General features: G+C 36.9%; 3 protein-coding genes across 5 annotated transcripts in view; all 3 read right to left on the bottom strand.

Moving 5' to 3' along the window:
* Positions 1-553: 553 nt before the first annotated feature.
* Positions 554-1186, bottom strand: LOC100266664 (probable calcium-binding protein CML31). Its single transcript, XM_002264141.4, has one exon. It carries the CDS (start codon positions 1095-1097, stop codon positions 675-677), a length of 423 nt encoding a protein of 140 aa, XP_002264177.1. The 5' UTR covers positions 1098-1186; the 3' UTR covers positions 554-674.
* A 2336-nt stretch (positions 1187-3522) lies between these two features.
* Positions 3523-4248, bottom strand: LOC100266653 (probable calcium-binding protein CML31). Its single transcript, XM_002264883.4, has one exon. The coding sequence runs from the start codon at positions 4087-4089 to the stop codon at positions 3667-3669; it is 423 nt and encodes a 140-aa protein (XP_002264919.1). The 5' UTR covers positions 4090-4248; the 3' UTR covers positions 3523-3666.
* Positions 4249-7076: 2828 nt separating this feature from the next.
* The window catches only part of LOC100261447 (pre-mRNA-splicing factor ATP-dependent RNA helicase DEAH7), a 34575-nt gene continuing 16649 nt past the window's right edge, over positions 7077-25002 (bottom strand). For all 3 annotated transcript variants that reach the window (XM_010657213.2, XM_010657220.2, XM_002264919.4), the window contains 12 exons: positions 20384-20557; positions 20125-20270; positions 19637-19725; positions 18046-18154; positions 11963-12140; positions 11610-11839; positions 11328-11504; positions 9874-9945; positions 9609-9785; positions 9241-9302; positions 8961-9113; positions 7077-8872 (listed from right to left, as the gene is read on the bottom strand). In XM_010657213.2, the coding sequence (XP_010655515.1) occupies positions 7273-8872; positions 8961-9113; positions 9241-9302; positions 9609-9785; positions 9874-9945; positions 11328-11504; positions 11610-11839; positions 11963-12140; positions 18046-18154; positions 19637-19725; positions 20125-20270; positions 20384-20557 (3167 nt within the window). In that variant the 3' untranslated portion in view covers positions 7077-7272. The remainder of the gene's footprint in view (positions 8873-8960; positions 9114-9240; positions 9303-9608; positions 9786-9873; positions 9946-11327; positions 11505-11609; positions 11840-11962; positions 12141-18045; positions 18155-19636; positions 19726-20124; positions 20271-20383; positions 20558-25002) is intronic.

The raw sequence follows: 25002 nt of genomic DNA, 5'->3' as shown, positions 1-25002 counted from the left end.
ATGGAAAGTGATAAATTTATAAATATGACGAATATTTCATCTATTTATACCAATTATTTCTTTAAGATATTAGTGTTGTGACAACCGAAGCTCCTATACATACATATTAAAGGAAGATGATGTGAAGGCTATTAGGCATAGAAATATTGGCATGGATTAATGGTCATAAGTTAATGTAATTAAACAATAAATTACAAAATTGACTGAAAATTGGAATGGAGTGAAGGCATTGGAAACCAACCGGATATCATGTTAAAAAGTGGGATTTCCAGCTCCTCCTGGGGGCGGGATCTGGTTTCTCATATTGGGAGACCAGGGGTCAAGTTGGGTCCTTTACATTTGATTATTTGATGATCGGTTTCTTTCTCCACCCCAACTTTTATCATCACAGATATAATATTGTTTACTATCATTATTGCATGTTGGTTCATAAGAAAAGAGAGCCCAAACTATTCATATGTTCCTTCAAATAAGAAAATCCAGAATGGGGCAAGCTTCTCCAATATTCACCCTTCATAGAGAGCCTCCCTAGCAAGCATACAGACTCGTTAACTTTGAAAAATAAATAAATGGGTATCATATTCTATTTATAGAAAGAATCTTGGTTTACAAGTTACTCTTGTTCAACTTATAAAGAATATCATCTTCACTTTCAGACTCAAGAATTATAAGCATCATAGCATCATGAGCTTGAATTCATCAAAGCTAAGAACCCCATCGCAATTTACATCAAACTGCCTGATCATAACACAGCACTCTTCCACACTTCTCGACTCCCCCAATCTGCTCAGCATCCTCTTCAAGCTCTTTGCAGTAATACACCCACTCCCTTCCATCTCGTACATCCCAAAAGCCTCTCTCAGCTCCTCCATCTTTCTTTCTTCACCCTCTCTCTCCATCCACCCCACAAATTCCTCCAATCCCAGCAACCCATCTCCGTCCGAGTCCATCGACTCCACCACCTCCTGCGCCTCCTCCATGAGCAGCTCCTCCCCTATCGTCCCCACGCAGCGTCGAAGCTCCGAAGGAGAGAGTTTGCCATCACCATCTTCATCGAAACGCTTGAATATGCGTTCATATACGTTGCAGTTAATCATAGCTGCGTGACACAAGAATCAGAAGGACAGTGGGAATGGGATTAATAACACTTTGCAATAAGATGAGAACATGTGAACAACAATTTGTGAGTGATGGTACATATATAGGTTTTGTGGGGACGCGTAAATGGACTGGAGCTCTTGAGTATGAGAAGAATGACGTGTTTGGTGTGATAAGTGCTTGACAGGGTTTTTGGAGGAAGAAAGTCAGAAGTTGCCAGGTTTTGAGATGGAAACGCATTAGTCTATAACGGTCAAAAAGACGATAGTTCATATTGCTTTCCTCTTTTCTTATTCCATGTACAGGATATGGAGTGGAAATGACGGGGAAATTGTGGAAAATATTCTGTCTTCTGAATTTGGAATATGTTTATATCTCAGAGACATGATTCAAAATTTCTATAATTACATTCATTCCTGTAGCTTCATAATCAAGCAAGCTAGCATCATTGGCAGGCACAGTCAAATATGATTTTTGGTATCAGCAGCATCCTAGGCCATGTTTCTTTCCTGAGAAAATGTGAAGAAAATATGCACCGATAGAAAATAAAGAGGAAAAATAAATAAATAAAAAATTGTTTGAAAGTAAATTTTTTCACATGTTTTTTTAAACTCGTTTAAGATAGTGTAATATTGAAACTTTGGATACATTCCTATTTATTTTTAAGATTAGAAAATAGTAGAACTTTTATATAAAATATACGAATTTTTACCCACTTAAAATTTAATAATTTTAAAATTATTTAAAAAGTTGAGATATCAAAAAGAAAATTACTAATTCAAATTTTAAAATTGCTTAAGGTGTAAAAATATAAAACAAATTTATAGTTTTTTTTTACAAAATGTTTTATTTTTTATATAGAAATTTTAAAATTGTTTAAAGTATAACAATAAAAGATAAATTTATATTTTTTAACAGAAGGTTCTACTTTTTATATAGAATTTTTTAAGGTTATTTGATTAGAAGGGTCTCAATAATAGCCATAACTATTTGCACAAATAATAACATTTTTCCTTCTAAAACATGAAAGATGATCTACTTGGCACAAAACTGGAACTTAAGTTTATAAAATACAAATTTCAAGCAACTATCTTAAAATACTTAATATTTTATGCGTTTTTTGATCAAATTAAGGTATTACCTTTAATCAGATACTACCTTTTAATGATATAAGTATTATTTTAATCATATTAGATACTATCTTTGATCTGTTAGTACATTAAATTTAAATTATTTTTAGAGAGTGCCTATTTTATAATTATTTTCATATAAGTGTGTTTACAAAATTTGTTACTACTATCTATTTTTTAAATAAAAATGTATCAAAGGGAAACTTATTTTTTACTTTTAGATAAAGATTAAATAATTTGAATGTATATAAATTTGAAATTATTTTTTTTTTTCCATGGTAAACCAAATATGAGAAAATAATTACTTTTTTTTGCAATTTTTTTCCTTCCCTTAATGAGCGCTTTTCAAGACCAAATATAACCTTAATCTTCATGACAAATTGATGAAGTGTAACTCTAAAGTAAGTGAGCAATAAGTAAGAAAACGAAACAAATGGGAAAGCAATCAGGCGAAATCACTTATTATTTCAAGATTGTTGACCAACAGGATTGAATGAGTCTGAGCTAAGTTAAATCCTCAAGATAAGAGTTGTCATAATCCTTGTACAAGTGCAACCTCTTAATGCTATTTGATACTATTGTTAAACATGTTACTGTGAATGGCTAACTTCAGTTTTATTATTCTATTTTTTCCAGCACCCACCATGCTTGAGTGGCACACAGAGGAATTCTTGACGGCTGAGTGACGCATGGTGATGTTTTTTGAGTTCTCTCGCTGTTTCCTTCCTCTTTTTAAGTCATCCACATGAGCCACAATCATGTCAACCTTTCCATTCCATAATCTCATGGATGTATAGCTCTACATCTCGAGATATATACATAGAAGGGCCCTGTGCTTGTTAGTTTCAAGCCACCTAATTGGCTCCTGGGTCATGATTAGTCCTAGACGTACCTACACGTCCCGGGATGGTATATATGAGACCCAATGCCTAGTTAGAAAAATGCGGAGTTTGACTAAGCATAAACCCCATAGAACACGATATGTAGAAAGGCATGTAGAAAAGTTTTAAGCCGGTTGATAGGAATCAAACCTGATGATATATTGAAAAAATCTTAAAATAAATTATAAAACGGAGTGAAGATTGGATTGATTGTACTTAAAAGTAGGTTTTCCTGCTCCTCCTGAGGAGGATGATCAATTTTGTGTCTCATGGAGAAACCAGCAAGTCAAGTTGGGTACTTTATCGTATGTTGATCCGTTTGATGATTAGTTCCTGTCTCAGCCAGTTTTTAACATCACTATCAGCATAAGGAAAAGATAATATTGTTGCTTATCATTGTGGGATGTTGGCTCTTTAGACTCATTAACTTCGCAAATATAAATAAATGAATGAATGAATGAATAGATTCCTCTGTTTTATGTAGAAAGAATCTTGGTTTACAAATCAATCTTTTTCTACCTAAAAAGAATAGCACATTCACTTTTTCTTAAGAAGCATCACAGCATCATGAGCTTGAACTCATCAAAGCCCAGAACCCCATCCCCATTTACATCAAATTGCCTGATCATAACACTGCACTCCTCCACACTTCGTGACTCCCCCAATCTGCTCAGCATCCTCTTCAAGCTCTTGGGAGTGATACACCCACTCCCATCCATCTCGTACATCCCAAAGGCCTCTCTCAACTCCTCCATCTTTCTCTCTTCATCCTCTCTCTCCATCCACCCCACAAATTCCTCCAATCCCAGCAACCCATCCCCGTCCGAATCCATCGACTCCACCACCTCCTGAGCCTCCTCCGTCAGTAGTTCCTCCCCTATCGTCCCCACGCAGCGTCGAAGCTCCGAAGGAGAGAGTTTCCCATCACCATCTTCATCAAAACGCTTGAATATGCGTTCATATACGTTGCAATTAATCATTGACAGGCAACACAAGAATGTTAGTACCGCAAATGTAGAATTGGATAGCACTTGATAATAAGATGATAAGATGTGATAACACTTTGTGTGTATATATAGTTTTGTGGGGACGCGTTAAAGGAGTAGAGTTGTTAGGTATGGTGTCTTTGAGGGTGAAGATCAATGAAGACTCTACTAGGAAGCTCATCGAGAATAAGAGAAGAGATTGTTGGGTTTGTCATGGACTGCGTGTTCTGCAGGTTTGTGAAGGGAAAGGAAGAAGGAGAGAAGTTACCAGGTTATGAGGAGGAATTGCAGTTTTCAACGGTCAAAAGACTCAAAAGCCGCCATGGATAGTCTTTTCGTCCTTTGCCCTTTTTTCCCACGTGCACATCACGTGAAAATGAATTACCATGAATCGGCACTACGTACTCGACAGAGAAAAAACAGATTCAACATAAATTCTAAAGTTTTAAACTAAAGTTTGATTAAAAAAAATACATGTGCTACTAAAATGGAACCAGTGCATGAACTAACATCTATCAGAATCAATCTCTTTTCTTTTATGTAAGATTAGTTTAAAAGATAAATAAGATCAGACAATATTCATTAAAGAATTTCTTGGTTATGATATTTTTCTTTTTTCTTTTTTTAATTTTTCTTTAGTCTTTTATTATTTTTATGCATTTAATAAATTGTATTCTAACTAAACTATTTGAAAATTAATAAGCGTCTAGGCAAGGAACGTTCTTTTTATTATTATTATTATTATTATTATTATTATTATTATTATTATTATTAAGATTTTTTTTCTTTTTTTCTTTTTTCTATTATTTTCATCCATTTAATGAATTTTAGTCTTACTAAATTATTTTAAAATTAATAACTACCTAGACAAGAAATGTTTTTTTTTCTCTTATAACAATATTTTTCACATTGGTTGACCAAAATATTCTATTATTTTCAACTATTTAAAATTTTTGTTTGTATCTTTTTTATATTGATCTTTTTTTGAAGGATGAATAATGCATAGATTTGTAAATAAGGTTTATTTCAATAATTTTATTTATGAATATTTTAGTTTAATTAGGATTTTTTTAATAATAATAAAATTTATACGGGTTATGGAGTCTTTTTTTTTTTCTTAAATAAAAGTTATTTAGGACATGTTTGGTAACAATTCTCAAAAACAGTTTTCAATTTTTTAAAACATAAAACACCTTTTCGTTTAAGTGAAAAAACACATTTGGCTCCAAAGTTTTCTAAAAACTATTTTTAAGAAATTCTTCCTAAAAGGTACCAACTATGAAAAAAAAAAAAAAAAAAGAACCCTTATGCAAAACCCTTTTCCTCTAAGAAAAAAAAAAACAAAAAAACAATCAAACAAACAGCGAAAATAAAAAATAAAGTGGCAGAGCTTGTCCAACTCCAAAACCCTGAGTTTGATGGTGAACAAAAGGTTCGAGACTGTTTTAGGATGCCTCCATTCTTGAACCATTTTGGAGTTGAAGCTACTGAGACGATCATGAAAATGAGTTTTACACACCCACGTGAATTCATCCTTCCCCTTGTGGATTTGCAGTAGATTTTTCAATGTTTTTATAATTGAACCGATCGTTAAATCGAAAAAATTACCGATTCACGGTTTACTAATTGGACTGTCGGTCAAACCGTAGTTGAATCAATGATGTCATTAATATATATTTTTATATATTATTAAAAAATTTTAAAAATTAATAAATAAAAATAATAAATTCTATCTAAATTTTGATAGTATTAATTATGTTTGTTGAATTTTTTCACAAAATTTTTTACCTATAGTTGTCAATCAACCCAATATTGTCAATAATTTCAATAAATTAAAATGTCAATGTACAATAAATAAAACAAAAATAAAAAATTAAATATTAAACATATCACAATAATTATAATCAATAAACATTATATGGATTTTTTTAAATCGTTGAAGAAGAATTTTCCTATCATACTACATAACTAAAACAAGTTTTATTTCTTAAGTTTTAATATTATTTAGAATTATTCTATAATTTATAATTTTTTAAATAATTATTTATATATTTGTTCATAATAGTCATGTTATAAGATATAAAAATATTTTGTAAATATTAAATATTATATTAAACAATACTATATATTGATACTATACTATATTATATCATGCATATAGTTTTTACTATCCAAATTCCTTTTTATTGAAGTAAATGATTATTTATTTATTTGTTGATAATGGTTAGGATATATATATATATATTATATAAAAAAATCTAACTTAAAGGAAAACATTTTATTAAAACAAATATTATTCAACTAAATGTTGGACATCCTGATAGTTTGGTGTCCAACCTAATTGGGCCAAATCATAGGCCCACAAAAAGTGGGTGTTTATTTATTTAAATTTTGAATGTGTAATCAAAATTGATGCAAAAATTTCATATAGATTTTGAATTGTTGAGTTCAAAAAAATAAAATTCTAATTTTTGGATTTTAAATGAGTATCTAAAATTCTTTAATAATATTAAAAAAAAATATTTAGTCAGTTATTTAATAATGAAGTTATAAGGATAAGGATATTAAAAAGATAACTAAATTCTTAAAGGATAAGGATAAATGTTTATACGCAAACATCATATACATTCTGAATTATTGAATAAAAGAAGAGAGTAAAATTTCTAATTTTAAGAGTTAAAATGAATATCTAAAATTCTTTAAAAATATTTAATCGTTGCCATTTTTTCCCTACGTGCACATCTACTCGGCGGAGAAAAGGAAAAAAGAAAGAAAGAAGAGATAAAATCTGATTAATTTTCCATGTTTGTAAAAAACAAACAAACTTTATATGACTTAAACATAATATAAATAAATTCATCTTTTTAAAGGACCGATTCATCATAAATTCTAAAGTTTTACACTCTTGGTGAATAACTAAAGTTTGATTAAAAAATGCATGTGCTACTAAAATGGGAACCGTAAAATTGGACAGGCACCGATGCATCAGAATCAATCTCTTTCTTTTATGTAAGAATCTTCTTTCCAACGAATTCACAGAAACAAGTAGCCGGCATTGCCAATATTTCACCTATGCCGCTTACTGTTCAAGATAAATTATCTCTCTTCAAAGTAACAAGTAACATAGCTATTTTTCTTTCCTAATCAGAAAATGTAGTACAGTTGAATAATGTACATTTACAAACCCATCTTCTTTGGCCTCAAGTAAGTAGATGACCCCTGGCGCAGGCCAGGCATCGAGACCTGTTGCTGCTGCTTCGCCCTCTTCTTCCTCTCCTTCTCCTTGCTTTTTCTCTCTGCCTCTTCTTGCTCCTTCCTCAAATTCTCCATCTCCTCCTCCATGGCAGACTTTTCTTCCTTCTGTCTCTTCTTGTGCTCTAGCATCGAAGTATCCGAGTCCTTCACTGAGAAGAACATGGGTCCAAGCTCGGCCAGCCACTGGGGCTCAACCGCTGTGGCACACTGCATGTACTCTTTGGCTGTCAATATCAGTTCATGATAAACCACATAATCTGGTGTGTAACCCAATCCATACAGTGCACTGCTCGGATGCAAGTGGCAGGGCATCCCATTTCTGCAATTAACATACTCCCCAACCCCCTTTAATCTCGCCGCGTTATGGAAGTATGCTGAACAGATAGCTTTTCTTACAACGTCCCAATCAGGCCCACAAGAGGTCAGAGGGATTTTCAGTGTTTTGAGAATATCCAGAAGCTGGGATCTCACCTCTCTAGCCTTACGTAGCCCTTTAACATGCAAGAAGTGGTCATTACACCAGTCTCCCCTGTACTGATTAGCTTTCCACTGCTGGTAAACATTGAGTAGTGTTAAGTGGTCAGATTCAGGAACAAAGAATTTTTCTCTGGCAGCATCACTCTCCTCTGCCCTATCCTTTGGCCGAAAGAATACCGACGGCACTGAAAGCATTGAGACAATGGTCAGAACCTCGTTTATGCATTCTAGCTGTTCCCCTATCAAGAGCATCTTAGCCAGTGGTGGATCCAATGGGAACTCCACCATTTTCCAGCCAAGTTCAGTTAGGCCCCCAACATTGTTAAGGGCACCTAAGACCCACAACTGGTACATGGAATTCAGGATGTTATCCTGCGGAGGTGGGTCCATGAAGTCGAAATCCAGCAAGTTCTCAATTTTAAGACTCTTGAGCAGCAAAACCACATTTCCAAGGTTGGTCCTTTGGATCTCCGGCACGGGACTGGCCAGCAGTTCATTGAGGTAAGCACTCTCTGTATAAAGCCGATAACAAGTCCCAGGCCCAGTTCTACCAGCACGCCCAGCGCGCTGGTCAGCAGCAGCACGGCTGACAGGGAACACTTGAAGCGCATCCATACCCATCCTGGGGTTGTATACTTTCATTTTACCATAACCCGTATCAATGACATAAAAAATTCCATCCACGGTCAAAGATGTCTCAGCAATATTGGTAGCAACAATGCACTTTCGGGCTCCATCTTCAGCTTTTTGGAATATTTTTGCTTGCAAATCTGCTGGCAGCTGGGAGTATATAGGGAGTATTGAGAGCTTAGGCACCCCTTTCTTGGTCGTGGATACGAGCTGTTCCATGCGCTCTGCAAGCGCATAACAAGTTGCCTCAATCTCATCTTGGCCAGTCATGAAGATGAGAATATCACCTGGAGGGCTGGTGATGTGGACAGTCATTGCCTGCTTCACTGCACCTTCGACATAATCTTCACAAGGAGTTTTGCTGTACAATATATTCACAGGGAAAGTTCTTCCAGGGATGTGGAATATTGGAACACTAGCAAAACCAGAAATTACTTAGGCTCAGATAATGTAATGACGGGAAATATGGCCTAATTTGACTAGAAAAAAACGACAATATTTACCTTCCAAAGAAGTTTGAGAATTTTTGTGCATTTAAAGTTGCAGATGTCACAATGAGCTTGAAATCACGACGCTGAGCAACCACTTTCTTCAGTATTCCAAAGAGCACATCCGTGTTGAGTGATCTCTCATGTGCTTCATCCATCACAACAACACTGCAAAAGTAACAATTTTGACCATCAAAAGCCATTTCAATTACAGGTTAAACAATGATAATGGAGGCTGAGCAGATAAAAAACCGAACTTGGTCCAATTTTAGGAACTAGAATGTGAAGTTCATACCGATACTTGTCAAGCTCAGAATCTTTCAATGTCTCACGCATAAGAACTCCATCAGTCATGTACTGCAGAATTGAAAATACAAATATTCAGTACATAACAATTCCACAAAAGAAAAAATGAGAACTAAGCCCCAAGCAATTAAAACAAGATATATAAGAAGTGGTCCAGCAACAAATCACGAGTGGAAAACGCATGTTGTGACATGATTACCAAATGTACTTATGCATCACTTACAAGAAAACCTCAGCACAAACAAATCTTAGCTTCTCAAGAAACAAAAATAATTCATAGTGCATGAAACTAAAGTGTAAAATATCTAAGGGCTTCCGACAAGTTCTTTTCTTTCACAGACCAAGAAAACTAGTTACCTTAATTTTGGTGTTCGGCCCAGTCACATCCTCAAAACGAATGGCATAGCCAACCTTATCCCCCAACTCAGTTTCCATCTCTTCGCTCACTCTTTTGGCAACACTCATGGCTGCGACACGCCTTGGTTGGGTGCAACCAACAATACCATTTGTAGTGTAGCCATCTTCATGCAGGTACTGTTCAAAATTCACAGATTAGATTCCAGTTGATTAGGGGCTTATCAAATAAAAATTATTGGTTGCATATTGGTTGCAATGAACAAACCTGCGTCAGTTGAGTAGTCTTTCCTGAACCCGTTTCTCCAACGACCACAACAACCTGGTTTTCCCGAATTACCTATTCCATGGAAATTTTAAATATAATTCAATCACAGCAGGAATTGAATAATAATAACAATAACACAGTAGGATCCAAAGAAGATAAACCAAAAATGCCAATAAGAGTATATTATAACTTCAACAAGTAAGCTTTTTGACACTGCCCCAATTTGTTACCATTGAAATGAAGAAAGACAACATGATTGGATGATCATTACTCTTTTGGACACTCCATCAATTTGTTACTATTCAAATAACAAGAATAAACCGATTTGTTTAATTTTTTTTTTTATAGGTAAATAAAGAGAGCATCATATAAAAAGGACCAAAAAGAGCACATCAAAGTACACAGGACATATATACAATGATCACTAAAAGGCGTCAACAGAAAGGAAAAGGGGCAACAAAAAACTACTTCCCTTTATAAGAACCCAACTAATCAACAAAGTAAAATAAGGATAGTGGGTCTTCACCAATATACAACTTGGTCCAAGACAAGAAATTACAAACCAACAAGCTTTTCAATCTTTGATCAGAAAGCTCCTTGTTTTCAAATGATCTTCTATTTCTCTCCTTCCAAATACTCCAAAAGAGGCAAAAAGAATAAATCAATTTATTTCACCCATTAAATTCGTCAAGTTTAGAAAGAGCTCTCCTACAGATAAGAGTAACTGAATGGTGTCTCAGCAAGATGATGAGTATGTTTTCTCCAACTGAATATTTTTTATGAGCTTTTTTTTTTTTTTTTTTTTTTTTGATAGGCATCAATTAATTAAGTATACCTAAAAAACAAGTTTTACAAAACAATCCACTTTGATACAAAAGTTAAAATATATTATAGGACAACATAAAAACTTCTAACAAACATGGAACTAACATAATCATAATTATATATAAACAAAAAAAATTAATATTAATATAATTAAGGTTTTCTATCATGTTTATATTTACCATAAAAGTACATTTTGCTTTATAGTTGATATCATATGCCTCATTTTTATTAAGTCATGCATTGCATGTGATAGAAGTAAAGGTACTATAGAGCTACAATTAGTAAAAATATCAAATATTACAGATAATTTATCACAACTTGCAAATTTTCTTCTTTTTTATTTTTATTTTTTGATAAGTAGTTTTCATATTTTTTATTTTGATTTACAAAAACATTAACATAAGTAAATAAAAAATACCATATTAATATAAAATATGCATAAAACAATAACATCTACATGTTTATCATAGCTTCAGGTCGACCTGAGATCAGGTTAAGAATTCTCAATTCAAACTTGTGCTCTCAAGTTAGGTTTGGACTGGGTCAGCTCAACCCACCCATGTTGCACACTATTTCCAACACAAATTTTAAACCAAAATAAATTGTAGAGTGATGATCAGTCGTCAAACCTGCAATAACTCCTCACGTACAGAATATATGGGTAGATACTGCCGTTGCTCTGCTAATGTTTTTGACTTTGCAAACTCACTCACAGCTTCATCCTTCTTCAAGTGCTGTGCAAACTTTGCATCTTCCTTAAAATCAACTTCTCCCTCTTCACCCACTACAGCAGTATCTGCGTCAATCTAGCATTAAAAATATAAATGAGAGTTTTAGACCCACGCATCCTATTACCAGAAAACAGGCAAGGAAAAATATTTCAGTTTCCTTCAAATTTTAAAGCACCACACCTGTTCTGCTGTCTTCTCAACACCAAGAATATCACCAAGTTTTGAGCCTGCAAGCTCCCAAAATCTTTGGCGTGATTTGTTCATACTTTGCTTTTCATGAACTTCCCTAACCAAAGCAGATCCTTTGCGTGATATTATGGCCATGTCTGATGTCGGATCTTTTAATGGCATTATTGGCTCTGCTTGCTTAGTAAAAACAACCCTACCATCTAAGAAAGGAGGTTTTGTATCTGGGACAAGAGAAAATAATGAAATTTTTGGGTTAACAAAATAGCACTTATTTATGTGGGTGGAATACACAACACCATCATTTCCACCAACTAAGTGAGAGGGCTTATCAAAAAGTTTCTTACCATGGACAAGAAGAATAACCTTGCGCTCTTCCTCGTCATCAAACTCAGTCTGCACCTCAGTACCTCTAACAGCTCCAGATCTCAACAGTTGCCGGTCTTCCCACTGAGCATTGTCGGCTGTTAGCTGCGATAACTTTTTGCTCTGAGCAAGGGTCATTTTAGTTCCATCTCGCCGAACCTGTAAAATAGGTAGCAATGTGTTTAACAGGGTGTTCATGGCAGCATACTATGACCAACTAATCAAGTAAATACCATAAGCAGTTCATAAATTTTTAAGGCTGTCATGAAGATTAATTTATGTCAGAACCAAAACAGGTACCCACAAATGTGCAAACATGTCTATATATATATATATATATAGAGAGAGAGAGAGAGAGAGAGAGAGACTGCTACCTGGGCAAGTTTTTGACATGATGGTTTTTTGATCTTCACATAATATCAAATTCCAGTTTCCATTTCAATACAACATGTATGAAGATTGCAACACAATAGTCAACCTTTTACTGGCCCTCGCTCATTTTAAAAACCAGCATCACTAAAATGAAAAGTGCCTTGGAAAATTCATCTTTATAAGGGAGAGTTCTGAAGTAAATATCAAAACATAGACATTACCTTCTAGGCCAAAGTTTTTTATTGGAGTATGAAGTTTTGACATAGACCACTATCCATTCCCTGCTTCATACAGTTTTATGATGTGGCCATCAGTGAAATCAGGAGTTCACTTGCACAATATTTAGGCTTGGTCATTTCAAGAACACCTTTGGACCCATTGGGAACAGAACTAAACAATATCACAAACAAAAACATATTAATATATATATATATATATATATATATATATATATATATGTATGTATATATATAGAAAAAACAAATCATCTCCAACCCAGTTTTGTTGCAATTTAAAATAAGCCTGCTTCTATAATTGTTTGTTTACATTTTTTTTTGATAAGTAAACAAGATTGCATTAAAAAAGGCTAGACGCCACAAAGCATACAGGGAGTATACAAGATGGATACAGCCTCAAAAAAGAAAAGGACCAGAAAGAACTACCTCCCCTCAAGTGGAAGCTATCCACTCCAAAAAGCCTATAAGGGAGAAAGCCTCCTCACCTAAATACACTTTGGCCCAATTCCATAGATTACAAACAAAAGAATTCTTTAACCTCTGAACATTCACCACACCCCCCCTAAAAGCTAACCTATTTCTCTCCTTCCAAACCGTCCAAAAAATACACAACGGAATGGATTTCCATATCTGTTTCCTTTTCTTCCCAACAAAAGAGCCCCTCCAGGAGGTTAAAGCCTCCTTAACCGTTTCTGGGAAAACCCACTTAATATCTAACAACCCAAAAATAATATCCCAAAGGGCTCTAGCCACTATACAATGTAAAAGAATATGATTTACATTCTCTTCTGCACAACCACACAAAAAACAACAGTTTGGAAGTTGCACCCCTCTTATCTGAAGCTTATCCAGAGTGAGCACCTTCCCCCAAGTAGCCTCCCAAGCAAAAAAACTGACTTTCGTTGGAACCCTATCCACCCATATTCCCCTTGCGGGAAACAAGGAGGCATTAGATTTATCCAACAACCTGTAGGCTTCTTTGACCCTGAAAGAAACATTCCTTCCTTGCCTCCATTTGATTGAGTCATCCTCCAGGGAAGGCCTATGGCCCCTCAAAGTACGGAGCAAATCACCAACCATATTCAGCTCCCAATCATTGAAATCCCTCTCAAAAATCAGATTCCAATCTCCTTGACCCGAATGATGGTCCCACATCTCCTCAATCGAGGCATCTCTATGCACGGCAAGGACAAAGAGATGGTTGAAACATTGGGACAATGGAGTATCAGTGCACCATCTGTCTTTCCAAAATTTGATTTTGGAGCCCTTCCCAACCAGAAAAGACAAATTTTCCCAGCACCAATCAGATTCTTTCATAATCTCCTTCCAGACCCCAACTCCAGCCGCCCCACTAACCTTCTTAGCCCTCCACCCATAATCCTCTTGCCCGTATTTGGTAGAGATCACTTGTTTCCAAAGGTTATCCCTTTCACATGCAAACCTCCAAATCCACTTGCCCAACAAGGCTCTATTCAGAGTGGCTATTCTCCTTAATCCTAGCCCTCCATTGCGTTTTTCTGTACAGACCACATCCCATTTTACTAGATGAGTTTTACCTCCCAAATTTCCACCCCCCCAAAGGAAATCTCTTTGGATTTTCTCCACCCTTCTAGCAACGGACTTAGGCATACGGAAGATAGACATTTGGTAGATTGGCATACTGGCCAGGGCACTTTTTATGAGAGTGATCCGCCCCCCTTTGGAAATGTACTGTCTTTTCCAAAGCGCAAGTCTCCGCCTGACCCTCTCTTCCACTCCATCCCACATAGAAGAAGCCCTATTTGGTACCCCTAGAGGGAGACCCAAATAATGGGAGGGCAAGGACCCCACCCTACACCCTAACTCAGCAGCCAACTCCTGAATCTCCTCCACTTCTCCAACTGGGATTATTTCGCTTTTGGCTAGATTCATACGAAGACCCGAGGCTGCTTCAAACCAAAAGAGAATCCAGCTAAGATGAGAGACTTGATCTTTGTTTGCCTCACAAAACACAATCGTGTCATCAGCAAAAAACAAATGGGAAATATGCAATGAAGTACTACTACCATCCCGAATGTTGCATCCTGAAAGATACCCCCCCTCCACTGCTCTCCTGATGAGGACGTCCAAAATCTCCATTCCCATAACAAAAAGGTAAGGGGATAGAGGATCTCCTTGACGGAGCCCTCTAGAGCTAGGGAAAAACCCAGCTGGCACTCCATTAACAAGAATAGAGAATTTAGCAGAAGATACACAGCTCCACATCCATCCCACCCACTTGTTCCCAAAGCCCATTTTTTGGAGGACCTTCATTAAAAAGTTCCAATTAATGCTATCATAGGCTTTTTCTATATCCAATTTGCAGATAAGGCCCTTTTCTTTTCTCTTCTGCCACGAATCTATCACCTCATTAGCAATTAGAGACGCGTCCAGAATTTGTCTCCCCATTACAAAGGCATTTTGCGCACTAGATACCACCTTACCAATCACCCTTTTGAGCCTGTTAGCTAAGACTTTAGCCAAAAGTTTATATAGGCCCCCCAACAGACTGATGGGTCTAAAGTCTCCCAAATCCTCCGCCCCACTTTTCTTAGGAATCAATACCAGAAAAGTATTATTGAGGCTCCTAACAAAGGTACTATGCTCGTGAAATTCCTTAAACATCTCCATGATCTCCTCTTTGGCAAAGGCCCATGCGTTTTGCCAGAATGCAACAGAAAAACCATCCGGGCCAGGGGCTTTGTCCCCATTCATCTCCATCAACGCCGAGTGAATCTCATTTTCTACAAATGGGACTTCTATACACTCTGCATCTAGCTGGCTGATACACCCCACCTGAATATTACCAATATCTGCCTACCAAGCCATGTCTTCAGTAAGCAACTGCTGAAACGAGTTCACAATGCCTTCTTTCACCTCCTGTTCCTCTACCAGCCACTCCCCATTAACCTTAATACTGCCCATAGCGTTGTTTCTTCGATGCGCACTCGCCATTCTATGAAAAAACCCCGTATTTCTATCCCCCTCCCTTAGCCAAATCTCTCTAGAATGCTGTCTCCAATGGGCTTCCTCCAACAGGACCCATTTCTTAAAGGATTCCTTGGCTGCCTTTTTTGACTCAGCCTCCTCCACAGTCAAAATTCTATCACTTTCCACCCGATCCCAAAAGACAACTTGTTCTAGGGCTGTGGCTTTATTGGTTTCCAACCTCCCAAAAACCTCTTTGTTCCACACTTTCAACCTTTTCTTAATTTCCTTCATTTTAGTAGCCAATCTGTAGCTAGCGCTGCCCCTGACATCAATCCCCTGCCACCATGCTCTCACAACATCTTGAAACCCCTCAGCCTTCAGCCACATATTTTCGAATCTAAACGGTGTTGGACCTCTTCTAATTCCGCCCCCCTCTAACACGATTGGGAAGTGATCTGAGATTGGCCGAGACAATCTGATCTGAGTGGCACCATTAAACATCTCTAGCCAGGTAGGGGAAACTAAAAATCTGTCTAGTCTCGCCCAAACCTGATTGTTGAGCCCCCCATTCCAGGTGAATTCTCCCCCCTGAAGAGGCATATCCACCAACTCTAACTCGTCCACAGTCTCTGCAAATCTCCTCATGGCTGAGGTGATTCTTCTATGACTACTCCTTTCTTGTTGGGACAGGGTAATGTTGAAATCCCCACCAAGACACCAGGGATCGTCCCAAAGCCCTCTTAACGCCCCCAATTCCTCCCACATACCCTCCCTTTCCATTTTAGTAAAGGGCCCATACACTCCCGTGAAAACCCAAGTAGCCCCATTTTCCATAATCTTGAATCTACAAGACAAAGTAAAATGACCCTCCTCCCACTCCAAGATATCCAAAACCCTCTTATCCCAACATATCAGAATGCCACCCGCAGCCCCTTCCGCATTTAGAGCTCTCCAATCTAAAAATCTCCCAGTGCCCAGGCTTCTCACTATACCCTCCGACATCTCCTGAATCTTGGTCTCCTGAATACACATTAGATCCACCCTCTGGCTCCTTATATAGTTCTTAATAATTTTCCTCTTAGAGCTATCATTAGCTCCCCTCACATTCCAACTTATAATCTTCAGCTTCATTGGACAACTATCAATTGGTTCCCTTTGCCCTGTGAGAGAGCTTTCTGCTTATTCCCCCCCTCATAATTGACAGAACATTCCAGCCTCTTCAGTTCCCTTTCAAACTTGGTCTTCTCCAATAATTCTTTACTGTGAATCTTTTCCCTTCTCTTCCTAATTTTAGTCAGGAAGTTCACTATCTCCTTTTCTATCCCCTCCGTAGAAAATCCCAGGACTTGGCTAAATTTCGCCAAGCTACACTCCTCCCATAATTCCCCTTTCACATTTTCCGAGGCTTGAATCCCTGAGGCATCAACACTCCCCTCATAGACTGTTAGCCAAGTTGATTTGTCCCCCCCTAATTCCTCCTCTAATTCCCCTGAACGATCGAAAGACTCCCCCTCCGGAGCCTGATCAAAATTAGAAGAGAGAAGAAAAGACGTCCCCATAGCCTGATTTCCTTTAGTATAGGAAGGCAGGGCGTACCTCTTAGCTTCTTCTTGGAGCGCACAGTCAGTCGTGGAGAGACCATCAACCCTCTGTTCCCTCCTGCTCTCCTCTGGCACCCAGCACGTCAAAACGTCCTCTGGAAAGGGTCTTTTTCTGGAGAGTGAACAGCCCAATAAACCAGCCTTCTCCTGGACATCCTTAGGGCCCTCCCTTTCCAATCCGTCCGTCACAGCAGAGGAGAGGCAGCCCATTCCAGAAGCCCAACAATTGTTTGTTTACATTTCTTAATGCCTGAATTAGTTGCAGCTTAAAAGTAGATCCTTCACCAAGTATAAATTAAAATTTTCTGTTTTCCATCTTATTGGAATGCATACATAAGCAATGTCTCATGAATAACCATGAGAAGATCAAAGCGAACACCTTGATAGAGATAAAGAACAATCAACTAAATCAATTAATTGGGTAGTTAGCCTGGTTGATTCAACAATCAAACAAAAGTTTGCCTGCGGTTCAAATCTCCGATCATCTAGAAGGGAGTGGAAACATTTTGTTGGAATTCAAAAGTAGACCACTGAGTCCAAACATAGTTGCTGTATTAACTCTTGTCACCCTGAGCTGATCATGTTTTGAAAATTGGAAATCCTTTGACCACAGCCACATTAGAGGACCAATATTATTATACTCTTTCCATAGCTAGATGTATGGAAGGTTTTAGAGTTTCCAAAAAAATATCAAAATCTTGATGCTACACCTGATGATGTCAAAACAACATGGTAATTTGACTTGATGACGACAGTTCAATTTGATTAGTGGCAAAGCAATAGGTCAATGCAAGGCAGCATGGCTTATTATCACCAATAATAGTTATGCCAAACTAACACACATCAAGCATAAATATGTAAACTTACTTCAGAAAATAAACAACTTGACAGGCATATTGCACTTACAAGTTTCTTGGCCAACTCTGCCTCTTTTTTTTGGAAAGAAGCCTCATCCCCAAGAAAAAATGATGAGGTGCCCCCATCAAACATGGTGTTGCCTTCTTCTCTATCATACCTATACAATGAGAATCATAGGAGTTAGAATAAGAGATCACAATTATATATTTCATGATACGAAATTGTTGTAAAGGTCATGTACTGATGAAAAGAACAATGCACTAGAAGAGCTAATAAACTAAGGGTATGATCAAGAGGTACTTAAATAACCACTATTTCAGCCAAAAAAAGGGCAAAACATCACATTTCGAGAGGGGCCAACAATATAATACAGGAGTTAAAAAACATCATCAAATAATTGGCCGCTTTCCCATGAAAATTGGAAATTTTATTGACACAATTTTGATTTCAGTAAGAAATCACAAGGTGTTATTTTCTACCAAAATCTCTCCAGAAAAAAAAAATGAAGATTTTTTTTCCCAGTTTTTTTGGTAATAAAAATCGGTTAATAATCCAACCATTGCTTTTCATTCTACACAGTATTTTGTATTCTCTGCTTAATTCACGTCCTGAGATATTAGGAATGCATGGTTTCTAATAAAAAGAAAAAAAAAACTAAAAATTGTAAAGATGCATGCCTAAAACTAAGGAAAATAATCCACTTTATGATGACCTCAACAAGCAATAAAATAAATAACAAATATTTTCATTCTTACAATTTCTATGATAACTTTAAATTTTAATTAAATTATTAAAACAATTTTAATATCTTTTAATAAAATAAATTGCTGAAATTATTAAATTTTCTAATAAAAAATAACATGAGATCTTCTTTAAAAAAAAATTTCCTATTCAATTTTAAAAATAACTGAAATTACTAAGACATTTATCATATTTATTGTGAAATAATTATGATACAATTTAAAATTAGTTGTACTAAAATTGTTCAGTATTTTTATTATTTGTAGTTCATTCCCCTTTGAATTTAATTCCCAACTCAGTTACTGCTTTGAACCACAGTGATCATTATTTTAGTATTAAATGTAATGTAATATATTTTCAAAGATTGACATTCAATTTTTATCTAGACATTAGTATTCGATATTTTTCTTAATTTCATATTTGTTATCAACCCACATTATATTATTGAGCTGTATCACTAATTTTATCATACATATATTACTTTTTTTTTGTTAAAAAACTAGTTTAATATGTGCATTATTGATTGTTTGATCATTGCTCAAAGTTTCATCCAGATTTCCACATTATTTTATCAATTTCCATGATTTTTTTTTTAATTTTTACCAAAATTCCATCAATGTCACCCATATTTCCATAAAATGGACTTAATGATATTTTCATCAATATAGATATTTTGATCATTAGGTAGGAGACACCGAGTTGGATCCAATCATAAAAGGTGTACAACTCCCAACTCCCAATCACACAACGTCCTACAGAACCCCAAACTCAAGTGCCTCTTGTGGAAGCAATACCAACCATCCTTGAAAGGGCATAACATACTAATGCCAAGAATTTTTAGCAAATCAATTATTAACAAGTTTCAGTTTATGTGAACTAAAAGAATTGGATATATTACCATGCTCGGTCAGAATTGTATTCCATCTCTAAACGCATACTTTCTGTAATCTCTTGATTGGCCAAATAACTCTTATCATCTTCCTTATCCTGTTAATGTAAAAAATAAATAAGGGACAAAGACGTGAAGTTAACATTGGCACATAGTTAGAAGGAAAATTTACAACATCAACATTCAAGGTAAGGAGCATAGGGATTGTTTGGTAACAGAATCCATTTCAAAAAAAAAAAAAAACAAAAAAGAAAGAAAAAATGAACTTGTCCAAAAAGTTTTCATTCGTTAAAGTGTTCACATTTTTTAAATGTGGAAAATAATATTTCAACATTTACCCAAAACAACCTATTTTCAGGAAATAGTTCCAAAAACAGTTGTTTGTCTTATTTTTTATGTTTTTAACAGTTCTAATTTTCACTACCAAACTAGTCCATAACTTCAACAAAAAGCATTCAGAAGAAATCTAATTTCAAATACACTGAAACACACAATACCTCAAATGATTGCAAATTTTCCACAGAAAAATTAAGTTGATGGGATCTTCCACTGTGTTTAGAACTTGAAGATCTAACTGAGGCTCCAGAAGCACGTATTGGAACGGGAGAGGGAGAGATAGTGTCCCAGGGAGAAGCGGCAGACCCTGTACCAGGTTGAGTTAAAGTTATTTCGCCCAAACTAATATGAGAATGCTATTAGAGCCAGTTTCAATTTTGCAAGCATGTAATGCAATATTTTGGGAGAGATTAAACATACCAGTGGTGTGAGGTGTCTGGCCACCAAACCATGGAGAAACAAGTCGGGCATCAGGTGAGGACCCAACTAACATTGGGGATGGTGAAGGTTGATGGCGCCTACTGGTATTTGAATGACCATCTCGTTGTGGTGTCTCCTCCCATTCCCATCTGCCATCGTCCCAATCAGATCTGCCTGCAAAATTTGCACTATTAGAATGTTCAGAGTTATTATAATTCTAAAAGATGAAAATAGAACAGTATTACTGAAGACATGACTAGACATGCAGTACAAGGTATGGCCCCAACTAGCTTTACTTTACACCAGGCAAGGCATCTTTAGTCAGAAGCACAGTCAGGAACAAAGGCAGGCACCTTTTGTAGAAGAGCAAAGCAAAAAAAGGCTTGTCTTTTCAATATTTTATATAATTTATCAGTTTAGATTTTTCATGAAACATGGATTGAGGATTATGCCTAAGTTTGTATTTTCCCATTAGATATCACCTCCCGATATCATGCTATATACCACACAGAATCCTTTTTCCTAAAATACTTTGTTCTCTAAGCCTAGGTTTGACAGCGGATAAGAAAGCTCTTGGCAAGTTCTCTAGTCACTTTTTGGTGGGTCCAGCAACACTGCATTTAATAACTTCGATAAGACCTAATCTAGTCACGTAGACTATTAAGTTTACTTCAAATCTGCATATCTCCAGATTTTTTTCTTGAGAAGTTAGATGTCCTTCCAAACTTCATTTGCATATATGAATAACTGGTTACAACTTTTTACATTTTGATATTTTCCTGTTCATAAATGCATACATAAATATTTGAATTCAGTTTGTTGTTTGAACTTGAAAGTTTCACCCCCTTTTTCTCATATGCAAAAGCCAAACTTAGATTACAAAAGCATCAAATGAGACAATCTAGGCACACGATAAGTATACAAGTCGCATCCAAAGAAGAAGCAAGCAAAAAAAAATGAAAAGCATACGGCTATCCACCCTTGGGACAAAAAAAGCCAAACTATCAATCCTCTAAAACCAAATTTATAGCATTTTTGTGTTTTTAATACCTGCCTCTGATTTCTTTTCTTGGTTTTTCTTCCAAGTATATTTATTATATATTCATGTAGACCGTGCACCTTACTCTACTAAGGCATACACCTTACGTCAAGGCTCCAGGAGATTGCAGTGCCTCAATTGCACCTGGAACCTTTAATATTCACATGCATACCTAATTAAAAAGTAGTCCCACCAAAATAAATGAATAAATAACATTCGATTTAAAGGCTTATGTGATTAATTTCAAAAAGCAATTTTGCAGAACATTTGATAGTTTTCAACATTTTAAGAGAAACACAACAAGGAAAATAAAAGAATATACTGTTCCCATGTTTTCATCCAGAAACTTTCAGAATGATGACTTGAGCTACAAATTTATCACCCACTCAAAAATGGATTCTTTTCAGAAAACAAGTCATCTAAAGCTACAGGAACAGACTTTCGACATGTTCTGCATTCCATTTCTTTTTTTCTGTATCCATTAAAAATGAGAGAAAATAAACAATGAAAGAATACTTTGCTCAACAAAACTCTTAGAAGGCAGATTTAGTATGTCTGCAGGAAACTAAAGTCCAGGAAATGACTAACGGGATTGTGCGAAGCTTAGGGATGGGAAGATGTTTAGAATGGGGGGTTGTGAACTCGAGAGGGGCAGCGGGAGGGGTAGTGGTGTTTTGGGACAATAGGGTGCTACAGCTGCTGGAGTTGGAGGAGGGGAACTTTTCAGTTTCTTGTCGTTTTAAGAACTGTGAGGACAGTTTTTGCTGGAGCTTTACAGGGGTTCATGGTCCCACACTGAAAGTGGAGAGGGAAGGTTTCTAGAGTGAGTTGGGGGCTGTTAGAGGATTGTGGAGTGACCCATGGTGCGTGGCAGGCGATTTCAACATGATCAGATTCCTCTCGATGCGTAGCAGAGAATGTAGATTGTCTTCAATCATGAGAAGATTTTCAGAGGTAATTGAGGACTTAGAGTTAAGGGACGCAGCCCCTTCAGGGAAGTCTTTTCACTTGGAGTGGCAGTTTAAATAATCTATACAAATCGCGAATTGATCGTTTCCTCATTTCTGAAGATTGGGAATTTCATTTTTTGAGGATCGTTCAGTCTGTTCTCGTTGGGCCGATGTCAGACCACTTCCCAATTCTTCTTGAGGGGGTAAGGTTGAGGAGAGGTCCCACGTCTTTCAAGTTTGAAAACATGTGACTATAGGAGGAGGGCTTTAAGACTGTCTTGAGATCGTGGTGGGAGGGGCTTAAATTTAGTGGGTCTGCTAGTTTCATCCAAACCAAGAAATTGAAAGCTCTGAAGCCTGTTCTGAGAAGCTGGAACAAGGAAGTTTTGGTAAGGTTAAAGTTCATAAGGAACTAGCTTTGAACCAGGTGGATTTTCGGGATGGAGTTTTCTTGTCATCTATCTTTGGAAGAGGAGGAGTCTAGGAAAGATGCTAGAGAGAATTATAAAAAGTGGGTCCTTTTTGAAGAAATGTCTTGGAAGCAGAAATCGAGAGAAATTTGGTTGAAAGAGGGGGATAGAAACACAAGCTTCTTTCATAAAATGGACAATGCTCATAGGAGGAGAAACCAAATGGCCAAAATCAAAATTAATGGGTCATGGATCACAGAGGACTGTGAAATTAAAGAGGAAGTACATAGAGCTTTTCAACTCCTGCTTTCTACCTCGGGTGACTGGCAACCTAGTAAGGGTTGGAGAAGCCTTTTTCGGAGGAGAAGGTGTTTGGGGCACCATTGGGTTTTAATGGGGATAAGGCTCCAGGCCCAAACAGGTTCTCCATGGCCTTCTAGCAGTTTTGGTAGGAGTTTGTGAAGAGTGAGGTGATGAATTTTTTCAAGGAATTTCACGAGTCGGGTCATTTTGTGCAGAGTTTGAACACTACTTTTCTAGTTCTGATCCCAAAAAAAGGGGAAGCAAAGGACTTGAGGGATTTCAAATCAATAAGCTTGGTGGAGGGGTTGTACAAATGGTTGGCCAAGGTTGGCCAATAGGTTGAAGAGGGTGTTAGCTAAGGTGATCTCTAAGGCCCAAAACACTTTTGTGGAGGGTAGACAAATATTAGATGTAGTGCTCATTGTGAATGAAGTAATAGACTTGATTTTGAAAAACAATGGAAGCGTGATTCTTTGTATGCTGGACATTGAAAAAGCCTATGATTATGTGGAGTGGTTGTTTTTTGCTTACAGTTATGGAGAAAATGGGATTTGGGGAGAAGTGGTTAAAGTGGATCAAGTGGTGTTTATTCACAACTAGTTTTTCGTTTTGGTCAACGAAACACCTTCACGTTTTTTTCAAATCTCTAGGGGTCTAAGGCAAGGAGATCCACTCTCGCCTTACCTTTTTGTGATAGCAATGGAGGCCCTTAGCTATCTTTTAAAGAGAGCAATCTATGGTGGATTTTTATCGGCTTGTCAAGTGCGAGGTAGAGAAAGTGAAGGGGTTGAGGTCTCCCACCTGTTGTTTACTTATGACACACTGATTTTTTGTGAGGCAGGGGAGGAGCAAATGACGTTTTTGTGCTGGTTGTTGATATGATTTGAGGTAATCTCTGGGTTGAAGGTTAATTTGGATAAAAGTAAGCTAATCCTGGTGGGAAGGGTGGAGAACGTGGATGATTTGGCTTGTGAGTTGGGCTGCAAGATGGGAAGTTTACCGTTTACTTACTCAGGGATGCCATTGGGGGCTTCTTTTAACTCCATGGCAGCTTGGGATGGTATTGAGGAAAGATTCCACAAAAGGTTGGCTATGTGGAAGTGGCAATATATCTCTAAGGATGGGAGAATTACGCTGATTCATAGTTCCTTGTCCAGTTTGCCTATTTATTTTATGTCCATCCTCCATTTGCTAAGAGTGGTTAGAATGAAATTGGATATGATTCAAAAGGACTTTTTGTGGGGAGGTGGGGCTCTTGAGCAAAAACCTCATTTAGTGAGGTGGTCGACAATTTGTTTAGATAAAAGAAAAAGGGGACTGGGGGTTCAGAGCCTTGCTACACTCAACAAGGCTCTCCTTGGCAAATTGACATGGGGTTTTGCAAATGAAGGAGAGGCTTTTTAGAAGTAGGTCATTTGGGGGAAATATGGGGGGGATCAAGATGGGTGGTGTTCCTATGAGGTTAGGGAGGGGCATGGAGTAAGGTTGTGGAAAGCAATTAGGAAACTTTGACATCTTGTTAGCTCTAGAATATCTTTTGCGGTAAGTAATGGTCAAAGGGTAAGCTTTTGAAAAGACAAGCGGTGTGGAACCTCATCGTTGTGCGATTCTTTCCCCTTCATATTTGTTTTAGCTGCATTCAAAGAGGCTTGGGTGAGTGATTTATGGACTGGTTCAGCAAGTGGGGAGAAGGGGGGGGGGGGGGGGGGGGGGGGGGGGAGTTGGAACCCTCGTTTCACTAGGCTTTTCAATGCTTGGAAGTTAGATGAGGTGGAGAACCTGCTGGGGCGATTGTGTGGAGAAAGAGTGATGTTGGATGAGGAGGATGGGGTGAGGTGATTGGAGTCCAAAGATGGCAACTTTTGGGTAAAGTCCCTTTACAAAGTCTTAGAGCCGGAATCATCAGTTTGCTTTCCA

This window comes from Vitis vinifera, chromosome 1, assembly GCF_030704535.1.
Source record: "Vitis vinifera cultivar Pinot Noir 40024 chromosome 1, ASM3070453v1".
NCBI lineage: Eukaryota > Viridiplantae > Streptophyta > Magnoliopsida > Vitales > Vitaceae > Vitis > Vitis vinifera.
Note: the sequence above shows the minus strand (reverse complement) of the source record. Positions and strands in the feature narration are given on the sequence as shown.

Coding starts and splice junctions, on each gene's coding strand:
- LOC100266664 (XM_002264141.4), bottom strand. CDS start 1,097: ATGATTAACTGCAACGTATATGAACGCATATTCAAGCGTTTCGATGAA.
- LOC100266653 (XM_002264883.4), bottom strand. CDS start 4,089: ATGATTAATTGCAACGTATATGAACGCATATTCAAGCGTTTTGATGAA.